The 23,316-nt window shown below is 40.9% G+C and overlaps 1 protein-coding gene across 1 annotated transcript in view; it reads right to left on the minus strand.

Annotated features, from left to right (window-relative positions):
* Positions 1 to 1,319: 1,319 nt before the first annotated feature.
* lpar1 (lysophosphatidic acid receptor 1) overlaps positions 1,320 to 23,316 on the minus strand; it is a 45,103-nt gene continuing 23,106 nt past the window's right edge. Inside the window, exons 2-3 of the mRNA XM_078271494.1 lie at positions 19,255 to 20,010; positions 1,320 to 2,509 (exon numbers count right to left, since the gene is read on the minus strand). Coding sequence (XP_078127620.1) covers positions 2,181 to 2,509; positions 19,255 to 19,993 — 1,068 coding nt within the window. The 5' untranslated portion in view covers positions 19,994 to 20,010 and the 3' untranslated portion in view covers positions 1,320 to 2,180. The remainder of the gene's footprint in view (positions 2,510 to 19,254; positions 20,011 to 23,316) is intronic.

Here is a 23,316-nt window from a genome sequence, read left to right on the forward strand (position 1 = left end):
CTGACTTATCAGACTGTGGTACTGTAGGAAAGAACTTCAACTTTTTTTCCAAATACTGCGATAAAAGATGCACATTTAAGATTTTGGGGATTTTAAGATAAGATTTATCTGCGGCTAAGCTGAAATGGAGCTCATAAGTAGGACTGGGCATGATATGACACTAGAGTATTTGAGTAAGTAATATGATGTGTTGTCTTTTCCTGGTTTTAAAGGCTGCATTACAGTAACGTGATGGTCATTTCTGAACTTACCAGACTGTTCTAGCTGTTCTATTATTTGCCTTTACCCACTTAATGACTATATCCACATTACTGATGATTATTTATCACAAATCTCATTGTGTAAATATTTTGGGAAAGCACCAATTGTCAACCCAACAATGTTGTCGCAATATCGATATTGAGGTATTTAGTTTAAAAAATATAGTGATATTTGATTTTCTTGAAATTGCCCAGCCCTACTTATAAGCTAAGCATTGCTACAGCAGCGATTGGTCCAGACCAGCAAATATTTTGAGAAATAAGTGAAATACAATGGAATCAGTGGATATGCTCGTGGGGACCAAGTAAATCTGAGCGATGCATTAGCTTTTGGTAAACTCTGACACGATTTTTCACCACGGACAGATTGCAAACTGGATTTTTGGAATGCTGTGACATTTGCAGGTCAGTTTTTGCAGTCAAAACTGTTGCTGCTGTATCACCCGTGGCAAAATTGCGTTTGTAAACTACAAATTTAGGCAAGCATTCATTAACATCCATTTTATCTTCATGTGCTATGAAGATAGAATGGCCTATCTTGTCACCTCTTACAAAAAGGGCAATTTAATACTGATTATAAGTTCCACCTTCACTTACCCCTAACCCCTTTTCCTCAGTTGGCCTCATGGACACAGAGACGCTTGATAAAACCATGAGAGGCAGAAAGCTCAGCACATTTCATCTCATGATCTGAAGTCTGTTAACGCTCACCAGAAATGACCTTCACCTTGTCTCCACATAACACTGTGGCACAGAGCCTGTTCTAAAACCGCAAACATCCTCCTCCTCTTTTTGGTAAGATCCCTAGAACAACTTGTCTCTAATTCCTTAGAGGGAATAAACAACAGGTCCTGGACCCTTCATGTATTTACGTTGGATGGAAGGAAGATACTGGAACTGGAGTAGAACATCAGCAGAATAATGAGTCTTTAGGTTGTAAGGTCACTTTAAAAGATGAATGATGAGTCTGCTGTGGTAATGAAGTGGCTGTGGTTACTTAAACAATCCATAATGGGTACAACAGCATTTTTTGGTAAGTCGCTAAACATGTCAAACACGTCAGTATTTATATATTTATTTATTATATAAGCATCAGCAGCTTGTCCCATAAAACTTTCACTTTGACGTCTATATTTAAAAAAAGATAAAACCGTGGAAAAAATACTATCAAGAAAATCAGCCTTAAGTCTCCACAAGCTCTTTTTAAAGTTAAAGCTGCTGGAGACAACTTCTATTAAAATTCAGTTACGCGTATGAGCATAAATCTGCATGTGTTAGTTTAAAATACTTTCCCCAGATGTGAAGTCTTTCCTCCCAAACATTACGGAAAAAGAAAGAGTAGTGTTCTATATTGCGTCCAAAATGCGTCCTCAAATGGATGTGAAGGAAACTCACGTTGTCTGTATGTGACGGGTGTGTATGATGATGTTATGTGACCTTTCTTAAGAATGGGGATTGAGGGGGAAAAGTCTGAAACCCACGACTACAGGATACAAAGTTAGAGAAGACTACTGGCATTACCTTCATTTCACAGATTACTTTAAATAGTTCATATCAGCGTTCTCCATAACAACACATTTAAAACAAATAGAAAAAAATCAACAACTAAACAAAAATACTAACAGCCTATCAGAGTCCTCGAACATCGGACTCCCCCTCCCCCCCGTTCTTCCTCCACACAGCGATAAAGTCTTGTCGTCTTTCTTCATAGTCACATCCTGTTCTCATGCAGCTCTACTCTTGTCTACCTAATCTTCATTCTCCAATTTCTTACGTTTCTGTCTTTAGGTCATATCGTGTTCGCAGTCCCTCTCGACCTTTCCTTGCTGCCAATTACCTTCTTTCAGTCAGTATCTCCGAAACAGACCAACCCCACCAAGCAGTTGAATTAATGGCCGCAATCCCCAGCCCTCTTTTTTTTTATACCACTGAGTGTTCGTTGTTGTGGTGGTGGTGGTGGTGGTGTTGTGTACCGCCGCTAAGCCCCGTGTGGTTGATGGACGACGCCGACCTGTCAGATCCCTCCGCCACCGTCCCGTTGACGTTCTCCTGCCGCTGACAGCACAGGATCTGCCTGAAGGTGGCGCTCATCTCCTTGTCGCGGTAGGAGTAGATGATGGGGTTCATGGCCGAGTTGAACTCGGCGAGAAGCAGGAAGAACTTTTCATAAGTGAGGACGTTGCAGTTGGCGCAGAAGACGTCGAGGAGGAGGATGACCAGGCCGGGGGTCCAGCAGACGATGAACGCACCTTGAGGGGACACATAGCAGAGGGACAAAATATTGAAATTGGTGCTAAAGAAATAAAAAAAACTGTACAGGAATTTAAAAACAGACAGCTATATGGAATGCTTTGTTTCCTAAATAGGTAAAGTAACATAGTTTTGTGGTGTCCGTCTCTAAATGGGAGACGAGGCTGTAAAGAGTTCAATAAATAGTAAACTATTCACATTCAACCCGTTCTCACTCCCAACTCGTCAAATACGGCAGCGTGGTCAGTGGCCCCTTTGGCGTCTGATACCGACCAGTCTCGCATTGCCAGACCTTCCTACACAGCGCTGCGGAGGAGGGTCTGGCTAGTCCACACAGCAATCCAGGATGAGAGAAAAACGTGCTCTCGTTTATCGGCATTTCTTTAAACCAATCACAATCGTCTTGGGCGGTGCTACGCGCCGAGCGGAGCCACGGTGCCCCTGCAAAATGAGAGTGAGAATGTGTTGTCACATTCTAGTTGTTGATCCTTCAAACCCCATAACGTTGTAGAAGTCAGTGACATGACTTGAGTGGAGAAAGATTTGAGTAAATGTTGTTGCACTTTATCATTTTTCACTTATGCCGTTTACTAGAAATAAGGCTGTTCTGGGCCCATAGTTTCTTTCAGTTACACCAAGACAGATTTTACCGATTAGTTCGATTATGTCAGAATTCTTCTAAAATGCATTTTGTAATTGGATTTTTCTTGGGCCTACATGTCCATCATAAATCTCAATGGCAATTATTCACATCATATATTTCTTTATCTTGAAAAGGACATTGTGTAATACATCTGTATTTGAGACTTTAGGAGGCACAAAGTAACACAAACCCAGTTTTTGGCCTTTGAGAGTTTTCTTGGCTTGGCTTTGCACATTAGTTACGGTTACTAATGAGACAAGCTCATGTTCTTACATATTGTAAATCCTCTGCCTTTTAATGAGCCAGATGAGTTGGGCTGAATGTACACTTAAGACCACATAAAGGTGATGTTAGCCTGACTTTCTTGAATTTGACCAAGTTAACATACAGAACTGTATTTCACCAAATCAGAATGTGTTTTGTGTATATTGTATTTTCAGGGTTTGGGCATTGCAGTACTTAGTCCCAGACTTCTTGGATTTGAGTTTGAATGTTAATGACTCTTAATGAATAAACGTAAATCATACATATAAACACTGAGGACTTGCTTTGGTCTCAGACTGACTCACACTTGAGAAACAATGATTCACTGGGACTTAAACTCGAGGACTGATGACTTGATCAAAATGGCATGTCTTTTTAGTGTCAGCTTACATACATTTATACCTCATTATGTTGCACATGGGAGGCATCCTGCCACCTCCAGTGATTAATATATTAATGTGTCATCCTGGGTTTGAATCAGGCATATATCTCCCTGTCTTTCTTCTTCCTCTTCTAAACCACAACAAAAGTAAAGAAAGCAGAAACTAAGATTTTGACCTTGGGGGCACCCTGGTAGCTCACCTGGTTGAGCATGCGCCCCATGTACTAAGGCTCAGTCCTTATCGCAGTGGCCCGGGTTCGATTCCGGTCCGTGGCCCTTTACTGCATGTCATCCCCATAGATATAAAACAATAGATGTCATAACTAATGGGATAACTGTCCACCATCTTGTTCTATATCTATGGTCATCCCCCCTCTCTCCCACTTTCCTGTCTTCCAGCTGTCCATTCCAATAAAGGCCAAAAAAGCCCTCCCAAAAATCTTTTATGGGAAAGCGTGTCCTACAAAACAACTACTGATCGGACAGGATGATGTAACATATACAGTATATTGTAGATGAAGCCAGTCTGCCTGGGAGCAGGAAATGGTTGATTCTGATCTGACTAGAAACAAACAAAAAACACTCTACAACCACATCACCATCACTTAACAACCACACCATGCGTCTACAGAACAAATACATCCATTTCACTCTATAACCACATCTAAAACGTTTTTACCGACACAAGTACTTTTGTTGCACAGTTTTGTTTTGTTTTTCAAACATTATTATTGTGGGTGCATTAGGTTACCAGTTATGGGGCCTCAAAAGTGATACACAAATTCCATTGAAATGTAATAATGGGGAAAGTGGGAAATGTGTCATAGATCAGCCTGTTCTCGTGGACCATACACTCGAAAAACTATGAAAAGACAGATTTAACATGCTAGCACCAAGGACATAGAAAAAAATAGAATAGACGAATAGAATAAGAATAGAAAACATGAATATGTCATTATTTTTCATAAACAGATTAAATTGTTTGATCTGCATTTTAAATATGGTATTGCACTTTTGACTAAAGAGATATATCACAATATAGTACGCTACTACCAAACAATACGTACATATTTATTCTGTTTTTCTTATTGTATATTCTGCTAATAATTCAATTCACTGCATCACTATTATAATGTCACTGCTACTACATTGCACATATCTGTACATGCTGTTCATACACTGTTCATATTACATAGCCATATTTATTCTGCTCTTATAACAATATGCAATATATTTCTTGTCCTGCCTATGCACCACCTGTCTATGCTTGAATCTCACATTGCACTTTTCAGCTTTTTTGCACTTCTGGTTGGACGCAAACTGCATTTAGTTGTCTTTGTACTTGTACTCTGCACAATGACAATAAAGTTGAATCTAATCTAATCTAATATTATCAGTGTTGAGATTTTATTGACAAGTGTCACTTTTAGGGCTCCATAAACCGGGATGACCAAGAAAAAGGCCAAAATTAAATAAAAAAAATGAAAGAATAGAATAAATAAATTGGGTTGGCTTTTCTAAGAAATACAATGAGTCCGCCAAACGTGAGTAAATGTTTGTCAATGCCACACAAACCTCATGTTCATAGTGAAAAGATGGGATGGGATTCATGATTCATGATTTCTCAGGAAATCCAAATCTACGCTCTCCATTATCCCTCCCTTAACGTGAACACATCTACAGAATCTTAAACGGCTGACCTTTCCTTCACTTTTACAGCCAGATCTCCAGTGTCCCATCACCATATTTACAACCTTCAACCCTCATGTGAGTGAGAACAATGCATCACCATTCTCTGACTCGAGGAAGTGTGCTCGCACAGTCAAGGGGGGGAGTCACTGACCCATTACTCCTGAATGTCGAGTTCAAGTATTGCGAATCCAGTCAACAGATGCTATTTGTCGCAACTATAAGACAACTGTAGGACATTGCACTCTTGAGACAGTAAAACAAAAAGTCTTGATGAGAAATTGGGCAAGCAAAGACAGGGGAGGACAATATCGACAGGCAGGCCAGTTATCTGTTAGTGTTTTGCAGGCGGACGCTGCAGCGAAAGGCTTGACCTCACTCCCCAGCTATGCAGGCAGACTCAAACAGTTCGCAGCCCAGCAGAGAAACTATCTGAGCTAGTGAAACATTACTCTGAACCGGACAAGAAAAACAACAACACTGAGACATTCAGAACTTCAGTCATAAAAAAACGAGAAATACACTTCCCACCAACATTATGATTGTATTATGTGACCATGTTTACTGCCTTTAGCAACACTATCTCATTTTCCTCAGAATGAAGAAGAAAGCAGTCTTTGTGTGAAGCTATGACCTGAGAGGTTTCACCCCTGGATTTTTTCATTTCCTCTCTCAAGCCAGGGGTAGTATATGGTTGCTTGTGTTACACCCTTCATCTCAAACATCCCACTTTCCTTTGCCCAAAACAATGGGATTTTCCGCGGCCACATAGAGCAGCGTTACTGCCACAGAAGTTAAAGCTGAGTTTTTGTTTATGGATGAAACAAATAGATATTTTGGCCAAAGTGAATATTTTTGCCTTTGTCATTTCTTGAAAATGCCACATGGATGGAGGAAAAAAAGACTGGAGAAATGGAAAGTCGGTGGAGGAAAATAAATAAACACGGCTCCGATGCAGGCCTGGAAAATCTGTAATTTTAAGGAAAACTACTTTGACACTTTTCCAGGTTTTGATAGAGTTAGGAATTACACAGAAGCAAGAGACACGTATGGGCTGTTAGCATAGCAACAGTGTCCTAGTGACACATTGTGACATTTCAGCTGCACAGGGAATTTACCTTGTTGAAAGCCATGTTACATTGTATCTCCTAATTTTGACTAAGACAGTCAAAACTTTGACTAAGTATCTCATTTTTGTTGGCTTACCATGAATATTTTTTGCATTATCCTTCCTATCTGGCGTTCTTTTTTTTCTTTCCTTGCGGAAATGGGCTTCCAGAAGAGAGCGAGGAGGAGGGCTATTGGTACAAAAAATAAGGAAATAATGGAGACCAGACTATGGCAATGAACTCCATTACACACACACACACACACACACACACACACACACACACACACATAAAACCGATAGTAGACACGGGTAAACACTCACATGTGCAGACACAAACACACGCAAACACTCACTTACATAATTACACATGGCACAAAGACAGATGGAGGAGCACTCAAACATGATGTGAAAACTTTTGGACGGCGTTGAGAAAGCACTCAGTCAAACTGTCCATCCCAGCATGTTTAGCCTAACAATCATTATTAACCAGAAACAGAGTGTTTCACTTTCAGCATTAAAGCTCTTTGGGTCGCACATCATCGTTAGGGGATTATGATGAGTAATGATTTTGAGGTCTTTTTCGGTCTCTACACACCACCTCCTCACTTCAGTTTAGGAAATGTGGATTTTTCCTAATCTATCTTTGTTAGGAGAGGAAATGCTCTAATGGCTGACGTGTCAGGTTTCTTCTTGGGAGAAATGCATCAATTAAGACATTCATGACGTCGTTCGTCAGCGTTACTGACACATTGTCTGCTGCAGCTCGTTCTATTGCTCTCAGTCACGTGCTACAGAATTACACAAATATGAGGTTAAATGGCTTAAAGGATCGTGATGGCGGTTTTGCATGTTTAGTCCTTTAACTAGAAATGACGTGTTTTGTTTTATTGCTGCCATCAGTTTCACATTTCCAGTGGTTTGGAATGCTTTGCAAAACAACTTGCAGATATTTGAACCGAGAGAGGTAATGAACATTTTGTCTTCCAGTTTGGCTTTGTCAAAGTTACATTAGTGGTAATACACTTGCTTGAAGATAATTTTTTTGGTGATCTAAAAGATGTTCTGGCTTCTGATATTTGAGAGTGAGGGCTGAGAAACATTCACGATAGAAATGATTTATAGTGCATTATCTTCTTAGTTACAATCATGGGAATTATCAGGGCAGTTATAATCTGAATCTCATTTCTCTGTCTTACCCCTTCCCCTTACCCCTACCCTTTCGTCTTACCCCCTAGCCCTTGTCCCTCTGACCTAGAGGTAAGGGGTATGGGTGAAAACATACCCCTTTGAAATGAGACACCACTTGTTTATGTTATCATACATACTTAGGTCTGTTTGCAATAAATATTTGTATACACACGGGATGGTGTGTTGTATATCTGTTTCAGTTATCACTGTTTTGAATGTCATTGATGTTCAGAAACACTTTCTTTGTTAACAAAAAACTGTCTTTATTGCCCAATAAAGTAAACATAACATTATTACAACTATTAGAACCATAACTTACATGTCACACACACATATAAAAAAGGCACTCAAATGTATAAAACTAAAAAAAGACACACAAGACCACAAACAAACAAAAAAACTACAGCTATTCTGAAATTCCAGACCCCAGTCTGATGCCTGTTGGCCAGTAACCTTTCCCTCCAACCCCATTTCTTTCATTCATTTCGTGTCCTGTATCATAACCAACAACAATGATTTTTAAAAATGTTTCTATTACAAACATGGTTGCAAATATATATGTACAGGACTGTGTAGAGCACAAAACAAGACTTTCATAATTTTTAAATCAATTTTTTAGACCGAAAATACTTACATTTATGGGTCTCTCTGGTCGATCTGGTCGCCATTGTTGCCGGCTGTGCAGAGTACCCCTTGCTTTCAAGTAAGCTTGCGACTTTGCTTAAAACTAAGGGGTATGTACCCCTTCCCCTTAGCCCTACCTAAAATCAAAATGAGAACTGGGGTAGCCCTTACTCTCACGTGAATGTGCAAAACTAAGGGGAAGGGGTAAGGGGAAGGGGTAAGACAGAGAAATGAGATGGATGTGTGAGGAGGAGGTAGCCTGGATGCCAGCCGAACTTAGCCCCGCCCACAACATTCGAGGTCGGGAAGTTCACATTCTGACTAGATTCTGAGTATGACGATGTCAGGCTAAGGAGGAGGAGGCGCCCTTGTCTAAAGACACAGGGGGTTTGGGTGGAGTGGGGTGGTTTTCACAGGCCACACTATCCACATAACCACATCATTTAAAGCTTCCCTAACCTTGACCAAGTTGTCATATTTAAACCTAAACCCCGATGTTTCCCTAACGTTAACAAAGTACTGATTTGAACCAAAACACACATATTTCATTGTCTAATTTCTAGGGTTGGGCATCGTTTGGATTTTAACAATTCTGATTCCAATTCCACTTCTTCCTATCGATTCCGGTTCTTATCGATTCTTGATTCCGGTTCTTTGAGGGGTGGAGTTGAAACGGGTCACATGTCTATTTTCACAAATAAGAGGAAAGTTTTATTTAGATTCAATGGTGGTTTGCAGTTTTACAGGGCTTTTTCAATGTAAAATAAAGCCACACTAGAGCGCTGCTTACTGTGCTCCAATGCTGCAACACAACAAGCGCCTGGCCGCTACGGAAACTAAAACTTGGGAAATTGGGAAGCGATGATCGGATTTGAAACCAAATCCTCTAAACGATTCCAAAAGCTTCCAATAAAGAAACGATTCTACTGGAATCGTAATTTTTGAAACGATTCCAAGTAGGAATCGGTTCTCGATCCCCAATCCTACTAATTTCAGGACTTGTTGGAAAGACCTCGACCAATCATAGCTTTTTTTTTCTCTTGATTTCATCCCAGGTGATCAAGAAATGCTAGTTATGCTCGTCCTTTTGTTGGGATTTTGTGAGGCATCACAGAGTATGTACATGCACACCAATATTCCACTATTATTCAGAATATGATAATATTCCGAATTTGATCCAGGTCATATAAACAGCATATTCCGTTTGGTAAGGCCTTTTTAATTAAGCATATTTTGATTAAGACCTGTGGGATATTGCGGTGTTATTCGGGTTTTAGAGGCATTCTTTCGACGTGTATTCAGCGCATTCGGAATATGCGTTTTTTACCGCAGTTTACAGACTCTTGCCTGTTTACGGCTTGCGTCAGCTCTGTGCATTGCTATGGTTGTTGTACACAAACCAACCTTTTCATACATCCATGAAACCAACCAGCCAACAGTTTACAAGGCTGCAGTAGAGATGCATGCCCAAAAGAAAAGGAGGAGAAACACACATACTTTTAAACAGTATTTGGATACAGACTTGGATATCAACAGGTTTTTGGATACAAGCAAACATTGCAGCGCCGACCTTTTCAAGAAGCTGGTTGAAGGAATGAAAGAGAGAAGCTGTGTTCGCACGATCGAACAAGTCCGCCACCGGTGGAAAACTTTGAAAAAAAGCCTATTTTAAACGGCTTCGTGTAAACTGGAATATTAGTCAAATATTCACTTTCTTTAGTCATGTAAACAGCGTAGTCGGAATAGCTGTGTTTTTTTCGAAATAAGGGCAAAAAACTGAATATTATGTGCATGTAAACGTATTCACAGATGCTGTGTCTTCCAATCACTACATGAGAAAAGGCAATCGTTGCACCCAACACTAATTTCAGTTCCCAGCACCCAATAGCTGACATTGTGTAAAATGATTGAGTTAAGGTTAGGGAAGATGGTGACCATGGTTAAAGACACCATTGTTGATTGTGAGGAGGAGACGGGATGTGAACTGTGGTGTCCCTCACTTGGTACGCCCAAACCATCCACCCCACCCTCCTCCCTAAGAAGGTTTTGCAGTCTTATGATAACATCTTGCTATTTCTGCCTTTGCTTCTGAGAGAAAACAGCCATCGTTCGCAAGATCACAAGAGGTCACTTGTCAGGAAATGTTAACACTGGTGGTTTTACAGTAAGTGTTTGAGAAGTGTTTACAGAAGTGTGCTTTTTTTCTTGTGAGCTCAGTCTTCTGTTTGCAACTGCAGTATGACAGGATTTTAACATACGTTTCACACACCAAAAAAAAAAAAAAACACTAATCTGCAAAGTTCATTCTACAAATTAAATTTATAATAACCTTTAGAATTTTTAATAGAAAATTGCCTGGTATCATGTAACAATTTCAATGTATCAAGTGAAAGATATAACTGTCTCTGTTGCTTATATTGTAGTGCTGTGTCTCACACCTCTGAGTTCCTCTACATTGCGCTGATGTATTCCACATGTAGCAACATACTCAACTCATTATAGAGCTTTAAGTTCTGCTATCTGGGATTGTAATGCCTTCCTATTTATCTTACTTACGTGTCTTCATGTGGCCTTAGGTTTCCACTAATGTGCAATTCTCTCAGGCCCTGATAAATGAATAAACAACCAATATTAAATTACTGCTCTCATTCTTCTGTATTTCTGGCGGCCTTTCTTCCCATCAACCTCTGCATTTCTCTCCATTCCTCTTTCTCTTGGTGGTTTCCTGTCCCTCTCAGTCCCCACTCTATCTCGCTTTACCCATCCTTTCATTGTTGTGTATCTTCAATTATCTTACTTTTCTTTGTCTCTTGTCTTTCGGCTGTTTTCTCCATCTCTCATTCACTTCTCTCTCTTTTCTTCGTCTTCACACCTTCCATTCTGTCACCTGTCTTCCTCTCTAACCCCGTGTCTGTCTCTATCAATTTCTGTTGATCTCTGCATCATGTTCCTAACCCAACCATCGTCTCTGCGGTCGTGACCATGATCCCACTGAAGTCAGTCAGCGGACACGAACCATTATGTACATTTCTGAAATGGCCCGATGGCTTTCACGTTTGTCCGCAAAGGGATTTATTTTTCTCCCCCCTCTTTCCCGCGCACGCACGCGCATGCACGCACACACATACACACACACAGAAGAGTAGAGCAAATTTCACATTCAGCAGCTGGGTGTTTACGATTATTGATAAAGAGGCTTGCGTACACAGTGATGGAGTCTGGTGGTGGTGTCACGGTGATCTAATGTATCCAGAAATGAGCTTTTGACTGGAAGTCCAGTGAGGTCATTGAAATGGCAATAATGAAGGTGTTCTGCTTCGCCAGCACAAACAGGCTGTGATATATCTGCAGAGTTGTTGGTCTGCAGTGACTCACTCACGTCCACCTTACTCCTACTTTTTTTTCCTACTGCTTGGGATTAAAAAAGACAAAAGTCGGCAGTAAAAATAAAGCACACTGGTATTGTAATGTTCTGTAATCAAGTCCAGTTTGTTAGCCACAGCCATGCCACTCACCACCAAATTCCAAATCCAATTTTTCTAAAAATACATCTGATTGACTTTTTGTCCTTGAAATGTTAAAATAATACTGTTTTGTTGACTAAATTGTGTATGGTTGCATATGTTTCTGCTAGACCTTTGGTGGCACCAGATTCTTTTGCTTCATGCTATGAACACAGATGTTTTGTAATTAGAATCGCATCTGTCATTCGACAGAATGAAAACAAATTCCTTTCCAGGGCTGTTTTTGATTGATGGTGTCATATGATTCACAGTTGTTGTTTTTTTATCCTAACAGGCTGGATCTGGATAATGCTCAATAATACTTGATATGTTGTAGTTGTAAATGCAGGCTTATAAATCCAGGCTGCACACCCTGAAAGCATTTAAGGATGTTGTAGATGCTTGGATACAGAGTTTGCCAAAAATGAACAACTGACTGCTAAAACAGGATTCATATATATGACATATGCTGCCATTGTGAGTGATTAGAAAAGCTGCACTGTGAACAGTCATTTCTTAAATTAAGCGCCACACACACACACACACACACACACACACACACACACACACACACACAGGTGACATTGCGAGCCAGACATGTTTCCATACCGACAGCGGATTGGAGGGTTGTAGTTAGTTCTGATTGGTTCTGCTCTCATTCAGCCAGAAGACACGCATGCATTATAGTATCAGAGACAAAGAAATGAGTGTGTGTGTGTGTGTGTGTGTGTGTGTGTGTGTGTGTGTGTGTGTGTGTGTGTGTGTGTGTGTGAATTTGTTGAAATCTAGACATAAATATCAGGGAGTTCTTGGGTTGAACATTGATTGGTTATACAATGTGTGTTTGAAACAAATGTAGATCAGTGTTTGGACGATGGTATGTCTTGGCGCTCCACACTGTCTGACGATGCGAGCGCATACATTACAACACCACATGCTTTAAGATAATCAAATCATTCACGGCCGATCCGTGCATGAGCCAACACCTGACACACAGACACACACGCAGTGAACATAGGTCATGGTTGATTTGACAAGTCAGTTGACTCATTGAAGAGTGAGGAGGAGAATCTCTGTTGGTGTCATTCAAACGTTTTTTTTTTTTTCAGCAGCACCAGTGGTGAATGGACAAGCAAGACGCACAGTCAATCTATAAACATCTTCTTTTTTTTCAGGACAAACTGGGCTATTAGAATACTTGTGCTGCAGTGAGGTCACCTGAATGTAAAAAAAAAAAAAAAAGGTTGTGGGACCATAAAGACAAATAAATAAATAAAACGGAAATTGAATCTCACAGATATTGATATCACACACACAGTAACAAAAGCTAAGCCAATCTCCTGTCTAAAACATATGTCTTGGGAGTCAAACAGTATACATTTGTTTTACTTATAATAAGTTATGTTTATAAAATATATTCATGACATTCACTTATGCCAATACTCAAAATAATAATGCCATATTTATTGATATCACACACACAGCAATGCTACACAAGCATTTGCGTTGTCTAAAATAGTTCTCCTATATATTTGAAGTCATCCAGTGCAAAAATAAACATAATGAACATTATAACTCATGTAAAGGACAAACTATTTACATTTCTTCAAAAAAGGCCTAAACTTATGCCAAAACTTAAAACAGTAATGCCATTCTTCTCTGTAGAACGGTTCAGAACGGTAATAGCAATCTTTGGCCACATCTTACTATTCTGACTTCGAATGATCTCTCCTCACAATAAACAATCTTTGTTGTCCCTCGGATGATGTGTTGCCGGCTTTATATGGGAAAAATGCATTATTATGGAACCCACGCAACTTCTAGGAAAGGCCCGCCCTTCAATAGCATTCACACACTACCATTGGCCAGGCGTCCATGCTTACTTAAGGTAACGTAACCCAATTTGTTCAGGCCCTATCCCCTGACCAGTCGGCTATCCTAACCTTAACCACTCGAGGTCAATGCCTAATCCAGACCAATCGAGCTGCTTCGTAGGGTGGGCCATTCCTAGAAGTTACATGGGTTCCATAATAACGTGGGCCTAATGTGTGACGGACCTGCCTTCCATTGGTTTACAAGACAAAAACAAGCCTCCCAAAGTATTATGGGAAACAAAATGGATGGTCAGCATCAGAGATAGCGGCGATCGGTGGCCGAAAATTCATAAATTATGGACATAAAGTGGATCAATCTTGGATGTAAGGGTTTGGATTTATTACTCAAAGACCCCACAAAAAGGCAAAGTTCCATGCTGGATAGAAAACCCCCTGTAGACACCAAATACAAAGACACCAAATACAGCACCGCGAAGGCCAGAGTGTTAGCTTTTAGCTGGAGGTCTCTAGCTCTTATGGTTGTAAAATGATTAAAATATGAATCAGAGATGCTGTTTTTTGCTGTTTTTCGTCGTATCCGACAAGCTCGGGCAGTTAGGGTTAAAGGAGTCTTGTGGAGTAGGGTTTAATCCTGGGAATACACATCCACACTATTTTGTGTTTCCTCAGAAATATAATAACAGGAAAACGGGGAAAAGTAGTTACGTTCTAGGCGTAAACCAAATTGGCTGGTATACAAATATTTATCACTACAGAAATACGTAAGTAAGACCTTTAAGGCTGTTTTATGCTTCTGTGTCGAATCGACGGCGTACCACCGCAGACCCCTCTGTGCGTGCACCTCTTGAAAAATTTAACTACGAGTCGCTCGGCCGTGGCTTGGTAGCATTGCATGTCCCCCTACTCATTTCCTGATTCTCTTTCTCCATAAACAACATGAAATCAAGGAGAGGGTTAACTTTTCCTGCTACAGATTTCCCACCGTGGTCAGAAAACACAGGGGAGACACTTTGTTTCTCTCACTATGACTCTAGAGTCGGTACTAGTGCCGAAGCTAATCACCGTCACTCTCTCACTTCTCTCTTGCTCTACCACACACTCCCCCCCTCCGATGGAATCCAGGTCGCCAACAGAACATTGAACCTGTGATAAATAAATAAGGCCTATAAATGGCCATTTAGAAGGCCTATAAATGGCCTTATTTTGCCTACTAAAAATTACCACCAAAAAATAGGCCTATACCGGTAATTGTATGCATATTTATGCTTGTTGCATTTAGTGTTCCTTATATGACCAATGCGTTTTAAATATAGCTGAAGTTATAACTTCAATTTAACAAGTCAATTTCCTAGTGTGCTTCTGCTCTCGGGGCAGAAGATTCTTATTTCCGGGAAAAATATTAATCCTCACTGTAGAGTGTTTTTGTAAACAGCCTTGAGGCCTAACAAACATGTTAAATGCTTTCCATTCCTCATAAAACATTTGCAAAGCTGATTTTTAAAATAGTTGTTAGCACAAAACACTGTTCGCGTTTTTTTATTTCCTGCCTTTTTCTGGCACGTTCTTGCTTTTTTTGGGGCATTAACACTGCCATTAAGATGCAAGATCAGGGGAATAGTGAGAAAGCATTGGCTGAAATGTGCTTTGTGTCACCTGCATGCTCGTGTGCGTGTATGTGTGTCTTCGTATCCATTAAAAACTAATCGGTTAAAACGTGCATAGTAGAGTGCGGATCGGGCCGCATTTTTCTGTCCGAGCCCGGCCCGCATCTGACAGAGCAGTAACCGAACCCGGCCCAAGCCCGACAGGCATTAAGATATTTATGTCCGAGCCCGACACAGTTAAAATCTCATTTTTTTCTCATACTAATGACACATACGTTTGTTTGTGTGGAAAGCCCGCTTTTATTAAGCAACTGTAGGAAGGCATTCAGAAATGTCAACAGATGAGCGCATCAGCGCACACGGGGAAACAAGCACACGTTAACACAGGCGTGCACCTACATAATAAGCTGTTTTAAATTTAAAATGTTCAATGCCTTATCGCACTGATGTGACCAAGCCCGACCCGAACCCGAACATCATTTCTAAATATCTTTCCGAACCCGGCCTGGCCTGTCGGGTACCATCGGGTCCCGATGGGCTCGCTTCGGGTATCCATCCTCTAGTGCATAGGAAGGACTTTCTCCTTGTATGTGTGTGTGTGTGTGTGTTTAAATGCTATTTCCATGTGTGCGTGTGTGTGTGTGTGTGTGTGTGTGTGTGTGTGTGTGTGTGTGTGTGTGTGTGTGTGTGTGTGTGTGTCTCTCTCTATTGTCTTTGGCAAAACAAATCAAGTACAAGCCAGATTCTGGATTTGTTTTCCCATCATTTGACTAAGTATGAAAGTAATAGTCTGTGACTGGAGTCAATCTCATGTCCCCCTATCTTTTATTAGGCCTGGGGGTTTATGCGAGTGTGAGAGAGTCTGGGTGTGTACATGCATGTGCCTGTGCTTATGTGCAAGTGTGTGTAACCAACTTTCTATGTCATCCTTCTGAGAAGAATTCACCCATGGCTGGTTTTACAGTGTCTTGAGAAGAACAAGTGGAGAGGACAGCAGGCAGCAGGGGAGCACTTATCATCATCATCTGCTCAGCAGATGGGAGACGCTGGACAGGGAATTGCAGTGGGGTTTACGTTCTCTTCAAGAAGCAAAGGCTGAACTCATCTTAACCTTTTCGCAATACTCAATGGCAGCTTTAACGCCACTGGAGAGTTGTGACCTTTTTTGTTTAACTTTGTCTAATGTAAGAAAAAAACAGGCAAAGGGGGATTTTTTCAACACCATGAAACAGGAGATAAGTGTAGAGATGAGAAGAGATGTGAATGAGTGATTGCACTGTAAAGCCAATTGAAACAGACGACTACCTCCATTCTATCAGTACAAAAACAACAACATTTTTTTTATTTTTATCTCCTCCTCTGTGAATAAAAGTGACCTCACTCAGAAACAGCAGTGGATTCCAGACTGAACCAAAACACACACACCCTTGCTCTGAAGTACTTTCTCAGTAAGATTTTGGCATCAGGAAAAAGAAACGCATGTGATTTGTTCAGGAATTTGAAACAATAATGATTTAAATTAGTAATACTGAGATTTGTTGAACTGTCATAAGTATTGTAAAACTGTTTGTCTGATTGTAGTGAAGATACAAAACAGGTGTCATACTTTGTTCGTTAAATTATTAACTTTCCTTTAATCACAGTAGTCATCTAAACCCTTTTTGGGAATGCAGCCAAAGAGCAGCAGTAGTGTATTTGCTCAGTGAAGGTGATATCACTTTTCTTTCAGTATGTTGCAGAGTAGTTCATGTTTACATTAAAATTGTTCCATTCCTAGATCCATCTGTAGATAAAAGTAAAGCTTTTGTAAATTATAAGCTTAGACTGTCACATCATTGACCCCAGGCCAGACCTTTACTGGCACAACCTGATACTGAGCAACTCCTGAGATAGGGCGTGACGTATTTTGTCTAATTTCTAAGGAACCTTCTGCTATTTAGGGATGAATCACTCACCAGCATTTGGAACATGTTTGCATTCATTTTAAGGGGGTTTTGTTAGTGTTAGTGGCAAGTGTTATTTGATGACTCAAGATGTTTCTCTGCAGTGGTATACGGAACACTGACTGCAAGAAGTTAGAAGCAGCTGCAATGACACAAGGACTTTCAGGGACTGTCCGCACCCTATAGCCATTAAGATGCATGGAAATGTCTGCAGGCTTAGATTCTGCTTGCTTACTACGCGGCACGACAAAAAAGTAGAAACAAACAAAGCATCTCTACGCAGCAGAAAATGCAATGCGTCCTCCAGTTTTATACATACCGTGTACCGGCTGGAGAGCACATTGCTGCTGTCCACTGCTTTGAATTAAGTTTGGAGTAAAGACAACAGAAGCAACAGGAGACAAATCACACAGAATCCGCTGGTATGTTTTGTCTAGGACCAAGACATCCTGCTTCCAGGCAGCACGAAGCCCTTTTCCCACAATTCACATTGCAACTGATGGCTGAGTTAGTGTGCTACTGTGCTATAATGTAAAAGACAGCACTGCCTCTGTTTATTACAGGCACTTTTCCTGTCTAACAGCAGTGGTTTAGAACAAACGTGCTAGTGTGCCTGGCTAAAGTTGGAGCTAACGGACTAGCTAAAGTTGGAGCCAACGGACTAGCTAGAGTTGGAGCTAACGGACTAGCTAAAGTTGGAGCCAACGGACTAGCTAGAGTTGGAGCTAACGGACTAGCTAAAGTTGGAGCTAACGGACTAGCTAAAGTTGGAACTAAGGGCGGAGAGTTGCTGATTCGGAGGACGCTAATTTTGGACCAGAGACGACGACAGCGTGTTTCCCTGCTAAAGATAACGTCCTGCATGTCCACACGAGCTACCATCAGGCCCGCAAAGTTTTTGTTTTTTCTCTCGCTGTGTGTGTGTGTGTGTGTGTGTGTGTGTGTGTGTGTGTGTGTGTGTGTGTGTGTGTGTGTGTGTGTGTGTGTGTCTGTGTGTGGGTGGGTGGATGTGTGGTAACACAGTGGTTTAATAGGGTTTGAGTAAGTTTTACATTGAAACTGCTGTAAGGAGGAATCATTTTGTGTAGCTGGAGTGTTTTAAGTGGAAACTGATAGAGAAACGGGTAAAGGGGTAGTTGTGTGTAATATCATTTGAAGAAATATTGCAGTTAGCATATTTGAAGGGTGTGATTTGTGTTATGTATTTTTTTTGTTATTCAATCTAACGGCTAAATATTATTTGTACATTTAAGTTATCATTCAGTAAACAATACCTTTTTTGTTAAAGAGTTTTCTGGGGTCAGTTATTCCAATACAGCACAATAGATTTGCTGGTTAAAAGTATGGTGGTATATGATGTGATGCATCGTGATGCATCGAGATATCGAATCGAAGACCTGATAATCGTAATCGAATCGAATGATCAGTGAAGATTCACACCTCTAATATATATACATATATAACATCAGCAAAATGAAATGCAATTGTTTTTTCAGAAAATAATCATGTTGCACTCAACAGCCCTTTGAAAAAGAGCTCATGCACAATCCCAGCACATTAACGTAATTCTAAGGGGACAGGGTTGGCTGTGATGATGTATTTGAGGCTTCCAGTGGTGCTAGGCAGACACTGTGCTTGTGCTGAATGATGCAGCCTCATAGATAAACCCAACAACAGATCCATTGTTCTGATGCTGCTGATGGCGTTAAATGTTGCATTCACTGCTAAAGAGATAGAGTACTAGATATACACAGTAGGGGTAGCTTGCAAGATAGGGATAGATAGATAAATAAATAAATAGAGATAACTTGATAGATATTATAGATAGCATGAGAGCTAGATAGCTTGCTAGATAGCTTGCTAGATAGCTTGCTAGATAGATAGATAGATAGCTTGCTAGATAGATAGATAGATAGATAGATAGATAGATAGATAGATAGATAATATGTCTTTCTTACCCAACACTACCACTACGGTTTTCAGCAGAGACATCATGGTATCTCTGTTGCGTCGTGGTCCAGAGCTGTGCCGCGACATCCTCATGGTCCTCTGTCGCACATAGACAAAGATGTGGGCATATAGCGTCACCATGACAACAAAAGTCACTAAGTTAAACACTGCCCAGAAGATCAGGTAGGAGTCGCTGTAAAGCGGCGCCATGTTGGAGCAAGACTTAATACTACAAATACAGTTCCAGCCCACGCTGGGGATGGCCCCCATGACAATGGACAAGGTCCAGATTATGACAATCACCACCACCACACGCCGGTTACTCATGCGCGTGTGTAGCTGCATGCGGAACACGGTGATGTGGCGCTCGATGGCAATGGCGAGCAGGTTGGCCACAGACGCCGTCAGGCTGGTATCAATCAAGCCCTGGCGCAGCAGCCACGTGGAAACAGTCAGACGCCTCGTGTTGGGTCCCGTGTTGAACATCAAGTAGAAGTAGGCCAGTCCAGCGAAGAAGTCAGCAGCTGCCAGGTTGGCCATCAGGTAGTAGATGGGGAAGTGGAATCTCCTGTTGACGTAGATGGCGATCATCACCAGAAGGTTGGCGAGCATGATGAAGATGCACACGGTGATGCCCAGGCCCATCACCAGCCTGCTGACGGTGTCCCAGTCAGTAGCAAGGTACTTGCCACTGCGGTTGTAGAAGAAGGCGATGGTCTCGTTGTAGTAACACTGTTCCTCATCCATGGTGGCAGCGGTGCTTTCTGAAAGGAGAAAATATTCAAAATGTAAAGAACTATTTTTGCGAAGGTTGTTAAACTTTTCATTGGAAAGGTGATGCTCTAAGCAGAGCAGTGTTCCCCCTGTAATCTGTTGGTATATGTAGACATACAAATGGGGCCATTATATGCCTCAAAGCATACTTTAACTACCATTTAAAATATGATAAATGTTTTGTTTTTTTTAAACAGTATTTAACTATGTATTTACATGGATTTTGGACACCAAAATAAAATCTGTGGTCATTAAACAGATAGGCCTCTGCACTCATTTTTCTTAGCACATGTCCAAGTTTTATGCTTCTGTCAAGAATGAGTTAAACTATGCTTTCCGGAAAAATGCATTTCATAACACTCAACAAAAAGCAGCGCTTTAGGAAACATATGGACTTAAGCCGGTTCCTGAAACATGGAAAAACAAAAATTCCTCTTTGGATTTAGACTCAACATGATTAGTAGTCATTTGTGTGTGTGTATGTGTGCGTGTCTGTCTGTCTGTCTATGTTTGCTGTATGAATAAACCCCAGTGTGATATGAAGCTAAAACATGTTTTTTCCATCTGTTGAAGTTTTACGGGTGTTCCAGCTTTAAAAAAAAAAAAAAAACGCATCAGAGTAAACTGAGAAAACTAAGCAGCAACAGCAGCAACATGACGCTTACACACACACACACACACACACACACACACACACACACACACACACACACGCATGCACGCACATGTTCCCGTGAGCACTGTTTGTGTGTGTGTGTGTGTGTGTGTGTGTGTGTGTAATAAGCACCAGTCCCACACAGATGCTGGCTAGTCCCTCTCATACACCCCAGACCGGAAACAGGACCTCAGGGCTAGAGGTTGTGTGTGTGTGTGTGTGTGTGTGTGTGTGTGTGTGTGTGTGTGTGTGTGTGTGTGTGTGTGTGTGTGTCTGTATGTGTGTAAGTAAGTAAGACAGAGACAAAGAGAGAGAAGAGGGTAGGGGACGAGGAATGAAAGGAGTATTAGGAGTTGTGCGTCAAAGGCCAGTGTTTTTGTGGAAATCCTTCTCTTGGTTTACCTTCTAACATGACCGTCCAAATCCTCTAAGACCTCTTTTCTCCCTGCAGTGACACAGCAAAACAACTGAACTGCAAACATGAAGGGTTTTTTATCCCTCTTGGACTAATTTGCAATGTTGGAAAAACTATCACAACCTTCACCTCTCAAGAATTCACATGAAAAATAAGGGATACTCCTGGGAAATGAGGCAGTGTTGAAAGCTATGAAAGCTAAAGTTTGCCAAAAATATTTTTCTAACTCCTGCACCCTCGACTCCTGAGTAGCTCTAAATCTCAATGGTAACATACAGTTTTGACGGCCATGATATACAAGACATGTTACATACTTTAATGGGTTAGTTTTTCCGGTAGCAATAACCCATAATTTAGTTCCCGACTGTGCTTTTGTTCCATAGAGCCCCATGCTATAAATTCTAAATTTAGCCCATTTTTTAACTATACTCCAAGCCAAAAGCAATACTGTCCATCAACTATACAGTAGAATGGCTCAGAATGTTGGCAGTGCACAACATCTTTATATTCCTTCGCCAAAACGGGTGTATATTAGGCATGGCAGGGCACCAATAACAGTATAAAGGAAGTCCTAATCAATTAAATGAACAAATTTCTGGGTTCTGTTTATATGTCCAATTTCCTGAGGCGGGCCGATAAGGGACTCCATCTGCGGCCACATTTGCTTGGAGTGGCTGTAAAATGTTTTTTTCATTCACTGAAATAACAACGGTCCATTTTATTAGCTGTAATTATTGCTCATACTGTACAGCTCCAGACAAGCCGGATGTATCTGCTAATTTCTGCATGTTGATTTCTTAGGGGAAATGTCAAAAATCAAACACAGGCCAGATACCATAATAATAATAGGGCCGTATTTCTTTTTATTATGTGTTTTTGTCATGGTTGCAGAACAGGAAGCAGGAGAAGAACCCAGTTCAATAACTTTATAAACAAAAGGCTATCAAAAACAGGCACAGCCGGTAACAAACAAAACTCCAAATATCAACGAAGGTAACAAGTAGAAAATACAAAAATAAAAATGACAAGGAATAACTAGGCAGACTGAATACTCAAGGAAACAGGCTGGTACTTCAGACACAGGAGCGACGACAAACTGATGATACATACACATACATACAGACTAAGGCTATGTTTAGACGGAAATGATCTGAAGAGAAAATGCAAAAGTGGCGTTGCGTTCTCACTTTTTATTCCGTGTTTAGATGAGAGTTTTGGGGGGGGAAATCTGCGTGCATATGGTGACGCAAAAGTGTGTGAAATTCGATGTAGTATGCATGCCAGGCGGCTAGGTGGCACTGCCACACAACACCACCAGGCCGCTGCCACTCGCTCTCTCTCTCTCTCTCTCTCTTCATCCGCAACGTTGTAGCCTACTCTGGCTCAAATGAATAGCCTACATATGTGTCATATGTCATCGAAGTATAACAACCTTATCCACATTGTTGAAATCATTTAAATATTGAGCCATTACATTGAAAATCTTTTAGATAACAGGAGCCTATAATTTCTGTAGCCTACTCCGTAACAACAAACTACCTGGATGCCTTTTTCTCGTCTCTCTCCACACCTCTGTCTTCAGACTTTTGCATTTTTACCCTTTAGACGGTAACGTGACGGTGGAGCGTTTTTAAAATTTCCACTCTGGAGGGTGGTTTCACTTTTTTTGCGTTTTTAAGCCCCAAAAACGCCGTTGGCGTATAAACGAAAGGCACATCCGATAAAATATTTTTTCTTTTTCACCCATGAGCGTTGTCGTGTAAACAGGGCCTAAATACACAAGGTAACGAGGGTGGTAACGAGGAACAGGTGACACGAGGGCTGATGAACAGGTGGAACTCAGACGATCACAAAAGGGCGGGAAAACACACAAGGCGGGAATTATCAGAAAGGAGGTGGGCATACAAAAACAAAACAGAAAGTAATGACTGTTAACTAGAAATGTGACGTAATCAACAGACCGGGAAGTGTCAGTTTTACTGTATGTTTTGATTAATGACTAATGTTTGCACTAGGAACATAGAACTCTAGTCATTCTTTTTCATACAAGACCACACAAAAACATTAACGCTCATTTAAAGAAGCTTCCCAGTTTTTCAAGAGTGTCTTAAAACAGTAGTCAAGTACTCATATGTATTCTGACATGTACTGTTTGCTGGAATTATTCCTGCTGTCCATTCCTAATTAGCCAACAATGGGAAGGACAAAATCCACAGTCCTATTCAA

Source organism: Sander vitreus, chromosome 16 (genome assembly GCF_031162955.1).
Source record: "Sander vitreus isolate 19-12246 chromosome 16, sanVit1, whole genome shotgun sequence".
NCBI lineage: Eukaryota > Metazoa > Chordata > Actinopteri > Perciformes > Percidae > Sander > Sander vitreus.